This window comes from Microcaecilia unicolor, chromosome 4 (assembly GCF_901765095.1).
Source record: "Microcaecilia unicolor chromosome 4, aMicUni1.1, whole genome shotgun sequence".
NCBI classification, from domain to species: Eukaryota; Metazoa; Chordata; class Amphibia; order Gymnophiona; family Siphonopidae; genus Microcaecilia; species Microcaecilia unicolor.
The window spans coordinates 4,342,366-4,362,750 of record NC_044034.1 but is presented as its reverse complement, the minus strand read 5'-3'; the positions used below and the strand labels follow the sequence as shown (position 1 = coordinate 4,362,750).

Below are 20,385 nucleotides of genomic sequence, written 5' to 3'. Positions count from 1 at the left end.
ATTGGCCACTGTCGGTGACAGGATGCTGGGCTAGATGGACCTTTGGTCTTTCCCAGTATGGCACTACTTATGTACTTATGTACTTATGTACTACTATTTAGCATTTATATAGCGCTACAAAGCGTATGCAGCGCTGCACAAACATAGAAGACAGTTCCTGCTCAAAGAGTTTACAATCTAATAGACAAAAATTAAGCAAGCAAAGCAATTAATTTGTAGAGGAAAGAGGAGAGGAGGGTAGGTGGAGGCAAGTGGTTACAAGTCAAAAGCAATATCAAAGAGGTGGGCTTTTAAACTAGATTTAAAGATGGTCAAGGATGAGGTAAGACGTAGGGGCTCAGGAAGTCTATTCCAGGCATAGGGTGCAGCAAGACAGAAGGAGCGAAGCCTGGAGTTGGCATCTCAAGAAAGATATAGTAGAATTGGAAAAGGTGCAGCGAAGGGCGACTAAAATGATAACGGGGATGGGACGATTTCCCTATGAAGAAAGACTAAGGAGGCTAGGGCTATTCAGCTTGGAGAAGAGACGGCTGAGGGGAGACATGATAGAGGTATATAAAATAATGAGTGGAGTGGATGCTGTTCACGCTTTCCAAAAATACTAGGACTAGGGGGCATGCGATGAAACTACAGTGTAGTAAATTTAAAACAAATCGGAGAAAATGTTTCTTCACCCAATGCGTAATTAAACTCTGGAATTCGTTGCCAGAGAACGTGGTGAAGGCGGTTAGTTGGCAGAGTTTAAAAAGGGGTTAGACGGTTTCCTAAAGGACAAGTCCATAAACCGCTACTAAATGGACTTAGGAAAAATCCACAATTCCAGGAATAACATGTATAGAATGTTTGTACGTTTGGAAAGCTTGCCAGGTGCCCTTGGCCTGGATTGGCCGCTGTCGTGGACAGGATGCTGGACTCGATGGACCCTTGGTCTTTTCCCAGTGTGGCATTACTTATGTATTTATGATGTTGTGCACCAATGCCAAGGGTAATTTCAAATTCCCACTCCCATATAGAGCCCAAAATCCTCATGCACAAAGGAAAGAACCTGAATTACATGCCAGTCCATTGGAACTGCAAAGCTTGGATGACATCCAAATTATTCTGGGATTGGTTCAACAACTGTTTTGTTCCAGAAGTTGAACGGTATCTCCACCGTAAAAACCTTGCCTTTAAGGCACCTGACAGCAACGGCAGTGGCGGGAGGGGGGTTTGAGAGGGTCGTCGGTAGGGGGGGCCAGGGCCAAATCTACGGGGGCCCATGCCCCAGTGGCCCCACATAGCTACGCCCCTGGTTACCGCCACCCATCCACGTTTTGGACATCCATCTCTTTTGAAAATGAGCCTGTTGGTGACTGTTTCCAGAAGCAAACTGTACTGTATCATTTGCTGAAAAGTCCTGGGCCTGTCACAGACTGCTGAGTGGGAGTCATTCACTCCCTTGTGGAAGTTTCGGAGATGACCTGAGAAAGGTATGTGGGAAACTTGCCAGGTCTGAACCAGAGGGATCACTCCCTGACCCTGATTAGGAGAAACACAAATGGGGCTCCATAGGTTACCACAAAGCTTTGTAAGTCTAAGTGCTTTGAAAATACGCTTCATTGTCTTCTCTATCGCGGGGTGAAAATAATCCCTAACACTGGCTGTAGGTGTCTGTATAGTGGAATCACAGTCAAAGGACACATTAGTGGATTTGATGGTTTGGTATAATAAGTTACTGTATATATCAGATTCAGTTACCTGTATATCTGCCAAATTCCATCCACCAATCTGCATTAAAATAAAGATGAACAATGATCAGATCTCAGAGAAGAGAAATAAGTAGAATGATATAAAAAACATATTAGGGGTGGACAATGAATAAAAAGTTTAATTGTGATTGTGTGATTAAAAGTTTTAATCATGCAATTCACCGTGCTTAATCACAGCATGCATTTTGTGCATTAAAAAATAAGGTTTCAAACAGCCTTCATTCAGTTTCTCTTCCCCACCCCACACATTTACCTCTATAGCAGATACTTGAGTCACACAGTGCAGGAAGTTGGGGAAGTCTTATGGTTTCAAGTCTCAAGAGATCTTCCCCAACTTTCTGCACCATGCAGGTGGAGAGAAGGAGTTTGAAGCAGCTCTGAGGAAGGAGATAAATCCTGAGCCCTGCTGTAGATGTAAGTGTGGGAGAGGGGTGGATCAGCATTAAAAAAAAAACAGGCATCACAAAACATGGTATTCGTTAAAAAAATTAATGCATTAATAGTGTTATTAATGTGTTAATTTATATGTTGCTAACTGAATAAAACTTACCAAATTCTGCAGGATGTGATTTTATTTTGTACAAAAAAACAATAGAGAGAGAGAGAAATGTTAGAGATTTTGAATTATAAAAATGTCCTTCAATGATCTTATAAGTACATTCATACATAAGAACTTCCATCCAGGGAAAGACTGAAGGTCCATCAAGCCCAGTATCCTGTTTCCAACAGTGGTGAATCCAGGTCACAAGTACCTGGCAAAATCCCAAAAGAGTAAAACAGATTTTCTGATGCTTATCCCAGGAATAAGCTTATGACAAAGCAAACACATGACTTCCAGGCTGCAATGCAGCAAAATAAAATAAGATTTGCCTTATCACCCATTCCTTCTTCAGATTACACTCAAATAGGAGGGACAATCGACAATGCAAGGTCATTGTTGCTTTGGACAGAACTGATGGTACAACTGTTATAAAGTAAGAACATGACATTATCCAGCCTTTATTCAGCCCACGGCAGTCAGCATTTTAATTTTAATGCAAAATCCACACAAACATATGAATCCAGTCATAACAATAATCATATTCCCACCCAAAACAAGCGAATGAAGAAAAAATTCCTTCTTGGGAGCTAGAAAGTAAAATTTTACTCTGCAAAATAGAGCAAGGTAATGGCCGAAGGCCCAAGAACATCCAGAAAAAACAGAAAGTGGGACGCTTGTAGAGAAGACAAAAACAGTCTGCGCCAACTTGACTAAACAATGAGAGAAAAAATAGAAACATGCTATGAAATCTAATGAGATCACACGAGAGCTCAAAAGAGATCTCAAATGAGAGACCTGGCTATATGCACCCCATAACCTAGGGTGTGCCCGAAATGCACCACCCGTTGCTTGACCTGACAACTCTGCCAATAAGACTGACTGTAATGAACCAGACATCTATGGAAAGGATGACACAACGAGACGTAGTTTCATGAGCGCCGCTGCTACTACGACCATAACTTAAGAAAAAAGTGCGCGGAGCTGACGCGAGTCCGAAGAGCAGGGCAAGAAAACACCATACTGGAAGCCCAGGCCAAATATATTCCACGTATTAAAAAAGGAGGACGGAAGACCAAACAACAGCCGGCGTGGTTAAAAAGTGAGGTGAAGGAAGCTATTAGAGCTAAAAGAAAATCCTTCAGAAAATGGAAGAAGGAACCGGCTGGCCTTGCTGAGTTTAAATGGGGTCTGGATAGATTCCTGAAGGAAAAGTCCATTGATCGTTATTAAATTTTGGGTTTTTGCCAGGTTCTTGGGGCCTGGAATGGCCGCTGTCGGAGACAGAGTGCTGGGCTTGATGGACCTTTGGTCTTTTCCCAGCGTGGCGGTGCTTATGTGCTTATATGAAAACAATAAGAAACAGCAGAAGGAATATCAAGTCAAATGCAAAGTGCTGATAAGGAAAGCTAAGGGAGACTTCAAAAAAAAGATTGCGTTGGAGGCAAAAACACATAGTAAAAATGTTTTTAGGTATATTAAATGCAGGAAGCCGGCAAAAGAATCAGTTGGACCGCTAGATGACCAAGGAGTAAAAGGGGCAATCAGGGAAGGCAAAGCTGTAGCGGAGAGATTAAATGAATTGTTTGCTTAGGTCTTCACTGAGGAAGATTTGGGTGGGATACCGGTGCCGGAAATGGTATTTGAAGCTGACAAGTCGGAGAAACTTAATGAATTCTCTGTAAACCTGGAGGATGTAATGGGGCAGTTCTACAAACTGAAGAGTAGCAAATCTCCTGGACCGGATAGTATTCATCCCAGAGTACTGATAGAACTGAAAAATGACCCCTCCGAAGGGACACCACCTTGCAAGTGGTGGAGGGGCTTCCGTGTTTCAATGACTCAGAGGGCTATGCTGTAGGGTTACCCATATCAGACAGGCCTCTGAGGAGAAACCAGACAAAGAGTGTCCCAACCTGGAGGATCCAAGATGGCGTTGAGGGAGGACGTACGCTAGTTGAGTTCCTGTTTTACACCAGAATGCCTGAAGAAGAAGGCGCGCTCCCCAGAGAATGGGGAAGAGAAAAGGCAAAGCCGTGGTGCTGTCCTCCTCGAACACGGCTGGGGTTCCCACCACTTCTCAGTCTATTTTGGAGAGATTCGGGGTCATAACGTCGGGGATATCGGTTCTTGCTTCGGGGAACAGCAAGGCTTTATTGCCGAATCTCAGTGGAGAGAGTGACTTTGAGTCCCTCTGTTGGCACGACTCCTCCAAGACCCAGAAATAGTAATGCTTCGCTATGGAGGTCAATAATGGAAACGCCCGAAGTGGGTTAGGATTTTCATGTGACCCGAGGAGGTCCTGGCGCAGCATCGACTCCAGATAATAAACCAACTGGGGGATTGGAGAGTGAGCTCTTCCCCTCAAAGATATCTGGAGCGATTTCTGTGGAGAAATTGGACTTGGTGAAGCCAATAATGTCATAAAGGACATACTATAGGAACTGCAGCAGAATGTGAATAACTGTCTTCTTCAAATGTTTAAAAATTTCACTATGTGAGTTAAAGAATTTATATTAATACTTATCTAACAAAGTGGAAGTCCAAGATATAAAAAGAGACTTTGATTACGGAAATGGCTTCTCTATGAAAATTAGATAATTTGGTAATGAAGAATAGTTATTTTTCTTGTAAAAACTGGAATTTCTGGAGAACCAATTAAGGGAAAATAACTTGAGAATGATAAATTTACCTATAATATTCTATATATTACCTACTGAATTCTTGAAGAAATATTTCTCTGATACTTTGCTAATAACTTTTGATAGCCACCTTTTGGTGACTAAAATTATATTTCCTTTAAAATCTTCCTTCAGAGAAAAGAGATGTGTTTAATTGACATTTTGGAAAATTCAGAAGTTATAGATAGAGTTATACTATTAGTGACTTTCGTCTTTGATTAGATAGGAACAACGTTTTAAAACTGTATTTTCGATATATGGTTGATAGTTTTTTGGGTTCAAAGATGAATATATTTCCTGACACATCAAGGGAATCGCAGACTGGGAGGTGTGAAGTCTTGGCTTTTCAGCCAGGAATCATTGCCCCAGGTGGGACCTTCCTAGCACGAGTCCCTTGTAAGTGTTTTATTTTCCTTATTACTTATTTGTTTGAACCTAAGAAATTATAGAGTTTGTGGAAACAGATGAAGAATCCTCTGCAGCAACTTCCTTCAGTTACCACTGTACCGGCTGCAATAACCGATTAACCTTCCTCCCTCAGAAAATGTGTAAGATTAACCGTTTTGAGTTTTTCTTATTTTCTTTAAGATTGTTTTCCTGATCTTGGATCTTCCAATTGTGGACAATTATATAAATATATATTGTTTAGAGAAAATGTTTTCCTTTTTATATTAATTTCTGTATTTCCTTACATTTATGTGATAAATGTGAATGTAATTAAGTAAAATGATAAATAAAATAATTAAAAAAAGAACTGAAAAATGAGCTTGCGGAGCTATTGTTAGAAATATGTAATTTATCCTTAAAATTGAGCGTGGTACCGGAAGACTGGAGGGAGGCCAATGTAATGCCAATTTTTAAAAAAGGTTCCAGAGGAGATCCGGGAAATTATAGACTGGTGAGTCTGACATCGGTGCCAGGCAAGATGGTAGAGACTATTATTAAGAACAAAATTACAGAACAAATTCAAAAGCATGGATTAATGAGACAAAGTCAATATGGATTTAGTGAAGAGAAATCTTGCCTCACCAGTCTACTACATTTCTTTGAAGGGGTGAACAAACATGTGGATAAAGGTGATCCGGTTGATATTGTGTATCTGGATTTTCAGAAGGCGTTTGACAAAGTACCTCATGAAAGACTCCAGAGGAAATTGGAGAGTCATGGGATAGGAGGTAGTGTTCTATTGTGGCTTAAAAACTGGTTAAAAGAGAGAAAACAGAGAGTAGGGTTAAATGGTCAGTATTCTCAGTGGAGAAGGGTAGTTAGTGGGGGTTCCCCAGGAGTCTGTGCTGGGGCCGCTGCTTTTTAACATATTTATAAATGACCTAGAGATGGGAGTAGCTAGTGAGGTAATTAAATTTGCTGATGACACAAAGTTATTCAAAGTCGTTAAATCGCGGGAGGATTGTGAAAAATTACAAGAAGACCTTACGAGATTGGGAGACTAGGCATCTAAATGGCAGATGACGTTTAATGTGAGCAAGTGCAAAGTGATGCATGTGGGAAAGAGGAACCCAAATTATAGATACGTCATGCAAGGTTCCACGTTAGGAGTCACAGACCAAGAAAGGGATCTAGGTGCACTGCGGCTAAGAAAGCAAATAGAATGTTAGGTATTATTAGGAAAGGAATGGAAAACAAAAATGAGGATGTTATAATGCCTTTGTATCACTCCATGGTGCGACTGCACCTCGAATATTGTGTTCGATTCTGGTCACCACATCTCAAAAAAGATATAGTGGAATTAGAAAAGGTGCAGAGAAGGGCGACGAAAATGATAAAGGGGATGGGACGACTTCCTTATGAGGAAAGGCTAAAGCAGCTAGGGCTCTTCAGCTCGGAGAAAAGGCGGCTGAGGGGAGATATGATAGAGGTCTATAAAATAATGAGTGGAGTTGAACGGGTAGATGTGAAGCGTCTGTTTACGGCGCTTTCCAAAAATACTAGGACTAGGGGGCATGCGATGAAGTTACAATGGGAAAATTAGGTTCTTACCTTGGTAATTTTCTTTCCTTTAGTCATAGCAGATGAAGCCATTACGTATGGGTTGTGTCCATCAACCAGCAGGGGGAGATAGAGAGCACTCAACTTTTCACAGTGCCTCATGGCCAGCCAGCTCCACTGCCTCTTCAGTATTTGAAGCTTCCAAAGCAGTATGGCAAACCGCAATGGGAATAACATGAACTTTCCTCACAGCAAACGATGGCCCCTTAACAAGGGCATGAACTCAAAAGGAGGGAATGAACACATCCTCCTGGAGGGAATAAACTCATCCTCCTTATTGTATAACTGGAGGGGATACACGCAACCTCCTGGAGGGAATAAACTCATCCTCCAAAACATAAACTGGAGGGAATGGACTCATCCTCCTATAAGTGAACATGAATCCTGAAGACTGTTTTCCAACTTTCTCCCAACTTCAGGAAACAAGAACAGAACCTGAAACAGATTCACAGCATACAGACAATCATACAGGGAGGGCTCATGGCTTCATCTGCTATGACTAAAGGAAAGAAAATTACTAAGGTAAGAACCTAATTTTCCCTTCCTTGTCATCAAGCAGTTGAAGCCATTACGTATGGGATGTAACAAAGCAATCCCTATATAGGGTGAGAACAGGTCACACCACGCGCTAGCACTTGTGCTCCAAAATGCGCATCCCTCCTAGCAGCCACATCCAGCCTGTAATGTCGGGCAAAAGAGAGCTTAGAAGCCCATGTTGCTGCACTGCATATCTCATGAAGAGAGAGTGCTCCAGTTTCAGCCCGAGAGGAAGAAATCGCTCTGGTAGAATGCGCCTTAAAGGCTACAGGCGGAGACCGGCTGGCAAGCAGATAAGCTGAAAAGATAGTTTCTTTGAGCCAGCGGGCAATAGTGGCTTTAGACGCTGGAGACCCTCTGCGAGGACCTGATAGCCAAACAAACAGATGATCATAGATCCTGAAAGAGATAGTAACTCGCAGATACTGCAGCAGAGTCCTGCGCACATCCAACAGGTGCAACTGCCCAAAAGATTCTGGAAACTCCTCCTTATCAAAGGAGGGCAAGAAAATAGGCTGGTTTAGGTGAAACGCTGAAACCACCTTAAGCATGAAGGAAGACACGGACCGAACCGTGACCTCGGACTCTGAGAATTGCAGAAATGGGTCTCTACAGGACAGCGCCTGGAGCTCTGACACCTGTCTCGCCGAAGTAATGGCCACAAGAAAAATGGCCTTTAGTGTCAAATCTTTCTCTGATGCTCGCCGAAGCGGCTCAAAAGGAGAAGCCTGCAGGGCCCTCAAAACTAGCCCCAGGTTCCAAGCTGGACAGGATGTTCGCATGGAAGGCCGGAGCCGAAGCGCCCCACTAAGAAACCGTGCCACATCTGGATGAGCAGCTAAAGACACGCCTTCAACCTTACCACGAAGGGAGGCCAACGCTGCCACTTGCACCCGCAGGGAATTATAGGCCAAGCCTATTTGTACACCATCCTGCAAAAAGTCCAGAATCGGCGAGACAGGAGCCCGCATGGGTGTGATCGCTTTTGAAGCACACCAAGACTCAAACTGGCGCCAAATCCTGGCATAAGCCACGGAAGTGGAACGCTTGTGGGCCTGCAGGAGAGTGGAAATGACTGTGTTTGAATAGCCTTTGTCCCTCAATTGCGCTCTCTCAATCACCATGCCATAAGACCAAAGCAGCAGGCGTCCTCCATGGCTACCGGGCCCTTTGACAACAGGTTCGGTACCAGAGGTAAAGGAAGGGGAGCCTCCACTAGCAGCTGTCGGAGGTCCGCATACCAAGGCCTCCTGGGCCAATCCGGGGCAATGAGGACCACTTCTCCTGGGTGCAGCCGAATCCGCAGGAGCACGCACCCTATCAAGGGCCACGGGGGGAACACATATAGTAGGCCCGGAGGCCAGGGCTGAGTCAAGGCATCCAACCCTGCCGAGCGAGGATCTCTCCGTCTGCTGAAGAAGCACAGGACTTTGGCATTTGAACTTGTCGCCATAAGATCCATCACGGGCTTGCCCCATTTGGCACATATCTGCAGGAATACTTAGTTTCCATTCTGCTGGATCGATCTGATGCCTGCTTAGATAATCGGCTTGCATGTTGCTCTGACCTGCAATGTGAGCTGCCGACAGAAACTGAAGATGCAGCTCGGCCCAGTGGCAAATCTGTTCGGCCTGCGCGGCCAGTGCTCTGCACTGAGTGCCGCCTTGTCGATTTATGTAGGCCACTGCTGTCGTGTTGTCCGACATCACTCTGACAGCCAATCCTTCCAGGGTCACTTGAAAGGCCAGAAGCGCCCGAAACACCGCTTTCAACTCCAGGCGGTTGACGGACCACTCCGACTCCTTGGGTGTCCTTAGACCCTGGGGCATGCTTCCCCTTGCAATGTGCGCCCCAGCCCTTCAGGCTGGCATCTGTCACTACTAGACACCAATCGGGGAGCGCCAGCGGCATTCCTCGCCGCAGCATGCTGTCTGAGAGCCACCACTCCATGCTGAGTCGGGCCGCAGGGAGCCAAGAAAGTCTGCATTGATAATCCTGAGAAACTGGAGACCATCTTTGAAGTAGGGAATACTGTAGAGGTGTCAGGTGCGCTCTCGCCCAGGGCACCACTTTCAATGTGGCTGTCATCGATCCCAGCAGCTGGACAATGTCCCAAGCTTGCGGGCAGGGCATCCTCAGGAGCAGATGGACCTGATTCTGAAGCTTGCACCGCCTTAGCTCGGGTAGGTATACATAGCCCGAGTCTGTGTCGAACCTGGCCCCCAAATATTCTAGAGATTGCGAGGGGGTCAGGTGACTTTTGGCCATATTGACGACCCAGCCTAGAGATGGAAGTACTGAGACCACTCTGGCTGTAGCTTGATAGCTCTCTGTTACAGAGTCTGCTCTGATGAGCCAGTCGTCTAGGTACAGGTGAACCCTGATACCTTCTCGCCTGAGCAAAGCAGCTACTACCACCATTAGCTTCGAAAAAGGTTCGGGGAGCTGTGGCGAGGCCAAAAGGCAAGGCCCGGAACTGGAAAATGTTTTCCCACACCGCAAACCTCAGAAACTTCTGGTGCGGGGGCCAAATTGGAATGTGCAAGTAAGCTTCTTTCAGGTCTAGAGACGTGAGAAACTCTCCTGGCTGTACCGCAGCAATGACGGAGCGCAGGGTTTCCATGGGAAATGCCGCACTCTCAGGGACTTGTTTAATTCTTTAAAGTCCAGAATAGGGCGAAAAGACCTACCTTTTCGCGGCACCACAAAGTAGATGGAGTATCGGCCGTAGCCGTGTTCGGCGGGAGGTACCGGGGACACGGCCCCTAACTGAATCAGACCTTGCAAGTCTCCTCCTACCGCTGCCCGTTTGGCGGCAGAACTGCATCGGTACTCCACAAACACGTCTCTTACTGGGGCGTTGAATTCTATTCTGTAGCCATCTCTGATCAGGTCCAGAACCCACTGATCTGAGGAAATATTGGCCCACTCCTCGGCAAAGAGGGAAAGACGTCCTCCGATAACAGGAAGCGAGGAGGGGGCCGGCACACCATCATTGAGAGGGTCGCCCCTGAACTCCAGGCCTAGAGCCGGTGGCTGCGGAACGCTTGTCCGAGCGAAAGGAGTTCCTCTGCTGAAAAACGGATAGTTCTCTTTGTCACCACAGTGACTAGGGCATCTACTTTAGGCATTGCAAAGCGAGACAAATGCCCCTCACGCAGAGGGTATAATTGCCCCATAGCCCTGGAAACTCTCAAAGGTCCCTCGGGGTCAGCCCACTGAGCGGAAATAAGCTCTTGGATGAAGTCATGCAAAGGAAAGGCTTGAGCAGGCTTTTTGGTACTAGCCATCCTAGGATTCACAGAGGAGGCCGTGCCACTGTCAGGCTCTTCAATAGAAAGGACCTGTAGGGCATCTGAAATAAGCGCTGGCAGCTCATCACGGTGGAAAATCCTCACCGCGGAGGGATCATCCAGATCCTGTGGTAATTCTGCACCTGACTCTGGCTCCTCAGACCACGAAGGCCTGCCAGAACTCTCCAAATCCTCGCAGCCCGACCAAGGGGGGGAAAAAGGAGGTGCACCACAATCTGAAGGGGAATTAGCCCTTCTACGCTTTTCTTTATGCCAATTATCAGGGAAAATAGCCTCAGCGGGCAGTCCCAGGCCAGAATCCACCGGGGGAGACAATAGAAGGGGCCTCAGACGACCCTTGAGGGAGAGCTCTTTTCAGCATGTATGCTTTATGCAATAATAACACAAAATCAGGGGAGAAAAACTCGCCCTGGGCACCCAGATCCCATCCGGGGCTAGCCGCTCCCTGAATAGCCTCAATTCGAGGTCCCCCCCCCCTCCCCCGGGCTCAGGGCTCTCCGTCTCTACGGAGGCCGCGCCATGCGGAGAATTCAAAATGGCATCCGCTGCCAGCTCTGAGCAGGAAGAATCATCGCTCGCCATGCTCGGGCCGGCTCTTACACCTGTACAGCACGATTTACAGAGCCCCGCTGCTGATTTGCGCTTGCCACACTGGGAACAGCGCTTTACATTCTCTGCAGCCATCGCCGAAAACGGCGGGAAAATTCAAAATGGCGGTTTCGCGCCAAAAACGCCCCGATCGCAGGCCCACCCCGGAGGAGTTAGAAAACACTCTTACCTCACCGGACCGAGTATCACAGCTCCGGTCCCATAGAAGAATCAAAGGAAAACCTCTGTTCCAACCTTTTTTTTTTTTTTAACGCTGTGAGGAAAGCAGAGGTAATAAGAACTCCGGAGGCTCAGATGAGTGGGAAAGGCAGGGAAAGGCGAACCAATGTGCCTGCATCCACTGAGTGGGAAAGGACAGGGAAAAGCAAGCTAATATGTCCACATCCACGGGGGCATGGGTAAGGCAGGGAAAGGGCTAACCTATGTGCCTTCAAAGTGAAGCTGCTATAGCCTCTAACACCCCGGCTAACAACTGGCAAGCCAGGAGCCACCCCCAGGCAGATTTTTGATGGAGCTCGAAGAAGCTGCAGCCACCCTGCTTGGGGAGACAGAGAATACTGAAGAGGCAGTGGAGCTGGCTGGCCATGAGGCACTGTGAAAAATTGAGTGCTCTCTATCTCGTCATAGTAACATAGTAACCCTAGTAGATGACGGCAGAAAAAGACCTGCACGGTCCATCCAGTCTGCCCAACAGACAACTCATGTGTGCTACTTTTGTGTATACCCTACTTTGATTTGTACCTGTGCTCTTCAGGGCACAGACCGTATAAGTCTGCCCAGCACTAGCCCCGCCTCCCAACCACCGGCTCTGGCATAGACCGTATAAGTCTGCCCAGCACTATCCCCACCTCCCACCACCGGCTCTGGCACAGACCGTATAAGTCTGCCCAGCGCTATCCCTGCCTCCCAACCTCCAGTCCCGCCTCCCACCACTGGCTCTGGCACAGACCGTATAAGTCTGCCCCGCACCTATCCCCGCCTCCCAACCTCCAGCCCGCCTCCCACTACACGGCTCTGCTATCCATCTCGGTTAAGCTCTGAGGATCCTTTCCTTCTGAACAGGATTCCTTTATGTTATCCCACGCATGTTTGAATTCCGTTACCGTTTTCCTCTCCACCCACCTCCCGCGGGAGGGCATTCCAAGCATCCACCACTCTCTCCGTGAAGAATACTTCCTGACATTTTTCTTGAGTCTTGCCCCCCTTCAATCTCATTTCATGTCCTCTCGTTCTACCGCCTTCGTATCTCTGGAAAGGTTCGTTTGCGGATTAATACCTTTCAAATATTGAACGTCTGTATCATATCACCCCTGTTTTCTCCTTTCCTCCAGGGTATACATGTTCAGGTCAGCAAGTCTCTCCTCATACGTCTTGTTACGCAAATCCCATACCATTCTCGTAGCTTTTCTTTGCACCGCTTCGTTTCTTTTTACATCCTTAGCAAGATACGGCCTCCAAAACTGAACACAATACTCTAGATGGGGCCTCACCAACGACTTATACAGAGGCATCAACACCCCCTTTCTTCTGCTGGTCACACCTCTCTCTATACAGCCCAACAACCTTCTAGATACAGCCACCGCCTTGTCACACTGTTTCGTCACCTTCAAATCCTCAGATACTATCACCCCAAGGTCCCTCTCCCCGTCTGAACCTATCAGACTCTCGCCACCTAACACATACGTCTCCCGTGGATTTCTATTCCCTAAGTGCATCACTTTGCATTTTTTTGCATTGAATTTTAATTGCCAGACCTTAGACCATTGTTCTAGCTTCTTCAAATCCTTTTTCATGTTTTCCACTCCCTCTGGGGTGTCCACTCTGTTACAGATCTTAGTATCATCCGCAAATAGGCAAACTTTACCTTCTAACCCTTCGGCAAGGTCACTCACAAATATATTGAACAGAATCAGCCCCAGCACCGATCCTTGAGGCACTCCACTACTCACTTTTCCCTCCTCCGAGCTAACTCCATTCACCACCACCCTCTGGCGTCTGTCTGTCAACCAGTTCCTAATCCAGTTCACCACTTTAGGCTTCATCTGCTTGATGACAAGGAAGTAGTAAATTTAAAACAAATTGGAGAAACTTTTTCTTCACTCAATATGTAATCAAACTCTAGAATTCGTTGCCAGAGAATGTGATAAAGGCAATTAGCTTAGCAGAGTTTTAAAAATGTTTGGACGGCTTCCTAAAGGAAAAGTCCATAGATTTGGAGGCTGTGTTTGATTTCATTTGTGATTTCTGTTAGATCATGTTTGAACGGGATGTAGATCGTGACATTGTCTGCGTAGATGTAAAGATTAAGGCCTTTGTTGGATAGTGATTTGGCTAGAGGTGTCATCATTAGGTTGAAAAGGGTCTGTGAAAGCGGTGATCCTTGGGGTACTCCGCATTCTGGTTTCCATGGTGATGATTTATTCAAATTAGATATCACTTGGTATGGATTGATATTGCTAATTTGTGGTATTGTAGATGTGAAACACTAGAACGCTTATTTTCGAAAGGGAAGGGAGCCCATCTTCCGACACAAATCGGGAGATGGGGGTCCTTCTCCCGAGGTTGCCCAAATTGGCATAATCGAAAGCCGATTTTGGGCGCCCTCAACTGCTTTCCGTCGCAGGGATGACCAAAGTTCACGGGGGCATGTCGGCAGCGTACCGAAGGTGGGACGGGGGCGTGCTTAAGAGATGGGCATCCTCGGCCAATAATGGAAAAAAGAAGGGCGTCCCTGACAAGCATTTGGTCGACTTTACATGGTCCATTTATTTTTAGGACCAAGCCTCAAAAAAGTGCCCCAACTGACCAGATGACCACCGGAGGGAATCGGGGATCACCTCCCCTTACTCCCCCAGTGGTCACTAACCCCCTCAAACCATTAAAAAAAAAGTTTCAAAATACTTTTTTGCCTGTCTCTATGCCAGCCTCAAATGCCATACTCAGGTCCATCTCAGCAGTATGCAGGTCCCTGGAGCAGATGTAGTGAGTGCAGTGTACTTCAGGCAGGCGGACCCAGGCCCATCCCCCCCCCCAACCTGTTACACTTGTGGTGGTAAATGTGAGCCCTCCAAAACCCCCCACAAACCCACTGTACCCACATGTAGGTGCCCCCCTTCATCCCTAAGGGCTATGGTAGTGGTGTACAGTTGTGGGAGTGGGGTTTTTTTTTTTGGGGGGGGTTGGGGGGCTCAGCACCAAAGGTAAGAGAGCTATGCACCTGGGAGCAATCTCTGAAGTCCACTGCAGTGCCCCCTAGGGTGCCCGGTTGGTGTCCAGGCATATGAGGGGGGACCAGTTCACTACAAATGCTTGCTCCTCCCACGACCAAATGGCTTGGATTTGGTCGTTTTTGAGATGGGCGTCCTCAGTTTCCATTATCGACGAAAACCGGGGACGACCATCTCAAAAACGACCTAAGGATGACCATCTCTAAGGTCGACCTAAATTTCATGATTTGGGCATCCCCGACCGTATTATCGAAACGAAAGATGGACGTTCATCTTGTTTGATAATATGAGTTTCCCCGCCCCCTTCAGGCAGAATGTCCTTAGACATGGACGCCCTTAGAGATGGTCGTCCCCGTTCGATTATGCCCCTCTATGCCTTTTCAGTAGCTTCTTCCGAAATCCACATAATAGTTTTTGTACTCCAATTTTCATTTAGGTTTATATTTTATTGATGCAGTATATACTGTTTTCCTTTCATCTGTTGCCTGTTCACAAAATGTCATTACGTTCATGAGACACTTCAGAGCCTCTTTAGGAAAATTACCCCATTTATATTAGGACAATTACTCTCTCACAAATCAGACTTTTGTCATACCTTCTCATTAGATATTTCAAGTGAATGATTTGATACAAGAGGTATTTAGATGCTCTTTTTATTTCTATGTATGTGCCTTATATATTTTTAGGTGTTTTTGTTTGTAAGACATTATCATTGTCCAGTTCAAAAAATGTATCAAAGTTTGTTTTATCTTTTATCCTTTATTACGGAGGAATGTGTTTGTGAGGAGCTTGCCAAACTAAAAATAGACAGAGCGATGGGGCCTGATGGGATACACCCGAGGGTGCTTAAGGAACTTGGAGAAGTTCTGTTGGCTCCGCTGATGGACCTCTTCAATGCTTCCTTAGAAACTGGAGTGATCCTGGTGGACTGGAGAAAGGCGGATGTGGTTCCTTTGCACAAGAGTGGAAGAAAAGAGGAGGTTGGATATTACAGACCTATCAGTCTGACCTTGGTGGTGAGTAAGCTAATGGAAACGCTTCTAAAGAGGAGGATTGTGACATTTCTTGAACTACATGGAATGCGGGACCCGAGGCAGCATGGCTTCACTAGTGGCAGGTTGTGTCAGACGAATCTGACTGTCGTCTTCGACTGGGTGACCAAACAGTTGGATGTGGGAGGGGCGCTTGATGTGGTATACTTGGATTTCAGCAAAGCCTTTGACACGATTCCGCACATGCGACTGATAAATAAATTAAGTGCCCTCGGTATGGGACCTAGAGTAACGGATTGGGTTAAAAATTGGTTGAATGGTAGGAGACTGAGGGTGGTGATAAATGGAGCTTGCTCTGAAGAAAAGGATGTCGTCAGTGGAGTACCGCAGGGATCGGTCCTAGGGCCGGCTCTTTTTAACGTCTTTGTGAGCGACATTGCGGAAGGGCTGTCTGGTAAGGTTTGTCTCTTTGCGGATGATACTAAACTCTGCAACAGGAGAGGTGTGTGCACCCTGGAGGGTGTGAATGACATAAGGAAGGACCTAGTGAAGCTGGAGGAATGGACCGATATTTGGCAACTAAGGTTTAATCCCAAAAATGCAGGGTCATTCACTTGGGTCGCAAACATCCGAGGGAATGGTACAGTATAGGGGGTGAAGTGCTTCAGTGTGCGAAGGAAGAGCGGGACTTGGGGGTGATAGCGTCTGATGACCTTAAAGCTTTCAAACAGATTCATACTTTTATTTCTGCACATTTTTACTGGAATCATCCAGAGCGGTCAGCACTCAAGAAAAAGATCTGGGTGTCATTGTAGATAGCACAAAGGCAGACGGTCTGCAAGCTCCAAGATGGAAAAAGTACAAAGCAGATCGTTAAGAACGTAATTTATTGAAACAATTTAAAAATATAAAAATATATAGATACATATAAAGGCTAACCTTTTATATGTATCTATATATTTTTTATATTTTTTAATTGTTTCAATAAATTACGTTCTTAACGATCTGCTTTGTACTTTTTCCATTCTGTCATTGTAGATATACTGAAATCTTCTGCTCAGTGTGCAGTGGCAGCCCAAAAAGCAAACAGGATGCTAGGAATTATTAGGAAAGGGATGGTGAATAAGACCAAAAATACTATGATGCCTTTGTATCGCTCCATGGTGCGTCCACACTTTGAGTATTGCATTCAGTTCTGGTCGCCGTATCTCAAAAAAGATATAGCGGAATTGCAAAAGGTTCAAAGAAGAGCAACCAAAATGATAAAGGGGATGAAACTCCTCTCGTATGAGGAAAGGCTAAAGAGGTTAGGGCACGTCAGCTTGGAAAAGAAACGGATGAGGGGAGAAATGATTGAGGTCTATAAAATCCTGAGTGGTGTAGAACGAGTAGAAGTAAATCGATTTTTTTTACTCGTTCCAAAAGCACAAAGACACTCAAGGAAGTTACATGGAAATACTTTTAAAACAAATAGGAGGAAATAATTTTTCCCTCAACGAATACTTAAGCTCTGGAACTCATTGCCGGAGGAGGTGGTAACAGCAGTTAGTGTATCTGGGTTTCAAAAAAAGTTCGACAAATTCCTGGAAGAAAAGTCCATAGTTAGCTATTGAGACAGACATGGGAAGCAACTGCTTGCCCTGGGATTTGTAGTATGGATTGTTGCCACGATTTGGGTTTCTGCCAGGTACTTGTGACCTGGCTTGGCCACAGTTTGGAAAACAGGAAACTGGGATAGATGGACCATTGGTCTGACTCAGAATGGCTACTCTTATGTTCTTATGACAAACCAAATTAAAAAGACATCAATTCCTCACCTTCAAATTTTGTAATCCATTTCTTCAGCTGCTGAGGGAAGCTCAATTGGAAACCCAGTTTCAGATCAGTAGAAACAGCCTCTGGTACCGGAAACGTCATTTTCTGACACCTATGGGTTAGAGAGTGACGGTGATTATTCTGGGAGATGTTCATACCCAGGGGATAGAGATGTTAACAGTGGAAGGAATTAGATATATCATGAGCAATCAGTTTTCTGTGATTATGGGACTCATTTTTGAAAGAGGAACACATTCAAAAAAATGGCACAAAGTGGCATTTGGACATTTTACTCTGACACGGACAGCGTCAGAGCAGAGACTTTCACCAGCACCATAGGCGCCCCGTATAAGAGGCTTGGGGAGGCCCGCCACTGCCCCGCCGCCGTACCTTTAAATGTTATATTTTTGCTGGAGTCGCGGGCAGCGCCGGCATTGAAGGCATCAGCAGGCTCATCGCGGTTCCAGCAGCCTTCCCTCGCAAGTCGGATGATGACTCCGCCCTCTTCTGACGTATTTCCTGTTTCTACGAGGGCGGAGCATCATCCGACTTGCGAGGGAAGGCTGCTGGAACCACGATGAGCCTGCTGATGCCTTCAATGCCGGCGCTGCCCGCGACTCCAGGAAAATATAATATTTAAAGGTACGGGGAGGGGCAGGAAGGAAAGGAGGGCAGACGGGAGAGGGGGTTGCTGCACATGGTGGAAGAAGGGGAGAGGAGAGGGCAGGGAGAGGAGGGTTGCTGGACATGAGTGGATGGAGGGAAGGGAAGAGGAGGGTTGCTGCACATGGTGGATGAAGGGGAGAGGAGAGGGCAGGGGAGAGGAGGGTTGCTGGACATGGGTGGATGGAGGGAAGGGGGAGCGGAGGGTTGCTGGACATGGTGGATGAGGGGAGAGGAGAGGGCAGGGGAGAGGAGGGTTGCTGGACATGAGTGGATGGAGGGAAGGGAAGAGGAGGGTTGCTGCACATGGTGGAAGAAGGGGAGAGGAGAGGGCAGGGGAGAGGAGGGTTGCTGGACATGAGTGGATGGAGGGAAGGGAAGAGGAGGGTTGCTGCACATGGTGGATGAAGGGAGAGGAGAGCATGGGAGAGGAGGGTTGCTGGACATGGTGGATGGAGGGAAGGGGAGAGGAGGGTTGCTGGACATGGGTGGATGGAGGGAAGGGGAGAGGAGGGTTGCTGGACATGGTGGATGAAGGGGAGAGGAGAGGGCAGGGGAGAGGAGGGTTGCTGGACATGGGTGGATGGAGGGAAGGGGAGAGGAGGGTTGCTGGACATGGTGGATGAAGGGGAGAGGAGAGGGCAGGGGAGAGGAGGGTTGCTGGACATGGGTGGATGGAGGGAAGGGGAGAGGAGGGTTGCTGGACATGGTGGATGAAGGGGAGAGGAGAGGGAAGGGGAGAGGAGGGTTGCTGGACATGAGTGGAGGGAAGGGAAGAGGAGGGTTGCTGGACATGGGTGGATGGAGGGAAGGGGAGAGGAGGGTTGCTGGACATGGGTGGATGGAGGGGAGGGTAGGGGGGAGAGGAGGGTTGCTGGACATGGAGGGGGAGGGAGGAGTGAGGAAGGAGATGAGATGACGGAAAAGGAAGAGAGTAGAAAAACTGCACATGGATGAAGAAAATAGGCAAAAGCTGGATCCACTGGACAGTCAAGTTTGCAGAGGACCCAGCTTTTACTTATGGATGTAGGACAAGAAATGAAGAAGAAAGGCGGAAAGTAAACAAATAAATGGAAAGGAAGCCCTGGAAACGGAGTTAAGAGGACAGATAGCAGCAGAATCGGATACTGGGCCAGCACAATCAGAAAAACAAAGTCACCAGACAAGAAAGGTAGAAAAGATCATTTTATTTCATTATAGTGTTGGAATATGTCCACTTTGAGAATCAGGTGCTCAACATTAAAAGTTTATATTTATTTACTTATTTATGGCATTTTATCCCACATTAAACATGAATTAGGGTGTTTTGTGGCTCTACATGAGAATTGTGATATTATGATCCCTTGTTTCATATTGTTGACGGTCTGCATTTTCCGTATGGGTGGTATATTGGTGTATTAGGTTCTGTCCAGTGTATATTATGGTACAGTAAGGTTCTGAGTGTGTTTTTGCACAAAGTTGTGCATAGTGTTTTGCAGTTGAGCGACTGTGGTTAGTATATGCTTTGAGCAACCACTTTATTCTTTGACATATGATGCATATCTAATATCTAAATTTAATAAAAGGTATTAATTGTGACATTTATTTTTTTTTTCTGTGTGTGATCAGACAATTATGGATTTAAGCTCCACCCCTAACCCCGCCCCCTTTAGCCTCCCAAACAGTTGGGCCACCGACCGCCTATGACCAGCACCTCCTTCTGCACTACGGTTGAAGGGCAGCACAACTGACAGGGTAGAGGTGGAAAGAAGATTCATTGGTGGGGAATGAAGAGAGGATTCTGGGAGAGCTAAATAGGTGAGGACAGGAAGAGAGGAGATATCAGGGAGGTTGGTGGGAGAGAAGTTCTGGCAGTACAGGGATGAAAAAGGGAGAGTCAGGGGGAAGGGAGGGTAGGTCTGGTGGGAGGAGGGGCTGGTGGTTGGCAGGCGGGGATAGTACTGGGCAGACTTATACAGTCTGTGCCCTGAAAAAGACAGGTACAAATCAAGGTAAGGTATACACAAAAACTAGCACATTTGTGTTTATCTTGTTGGGCAGACTGGATGGACCGTGCAGGTCTTTTTCTGCCGTCAACTACTATGTTACTATGTATATGTCTGTAATTCTCCTTCCCTCTCCTGCATCTTTTCCCCTTCATTTCTCAGTGCTTCCTCCCTCCACACCTTAACTCTAACTCTCCTCACTCAATCCCACTTCCTTCTCTCCCATTCTCAATCTCAATTCTCACCAATCGATTAATTCCCTTTTTCCT

General features: G+C 46.5%; 2 protein-coding genes across 6 annotated transcripts in view; both read right to left on the bottom strand.

The window, feature by feature from the left end:
- LOC115468254 (E3 ubiquitin-protein ligase TRIM39-like) overlaps window positions 1-20,385 on the bottom strand; it is an 872,633-nt gene that overhangs the window by 491,187 nt on the left and 361,061 nt on the right. The window lies entirely within an intron of this gene.
- Window positions 1-20,385, bottom strand: part of LOC115468255 (E3 ubiquitin-protein ligase TRIM39-like) — a 61,273-nt gene that overhangs the window by 11,695 nt on the left and 29,193 nt on the right. For 2 of the 5 annotated variants that reach the window (XM_030199813.1, XM_030199818.1), the window contains 3 exons: window positions 17,471-17,580; window positions 2,627-2,632; window positions 1,738-1,767 (listed from right to left, as the gene is read on the bottom strand). In XM_030199813.1, the coding sequence (XP_030055673.1) occupies window positions 1,738-1,767; window positions 2,627-2,632; window positions 17,471-17,580 (146 nt within the window). Of the gene's footprint in view, window positions 1-1,737; window positions 1,768-2,298; window positions 2,305-2,626; window positions 2,633-8,525; window positions 8,532-17,470; window positions 17,581-20,385 lie in introns of all 5 variants that reach the window. The other 3 variants (XM_030199814.1, XM_030199815.1, XM_030199817.1) reach the window with 3 other exon arrangements.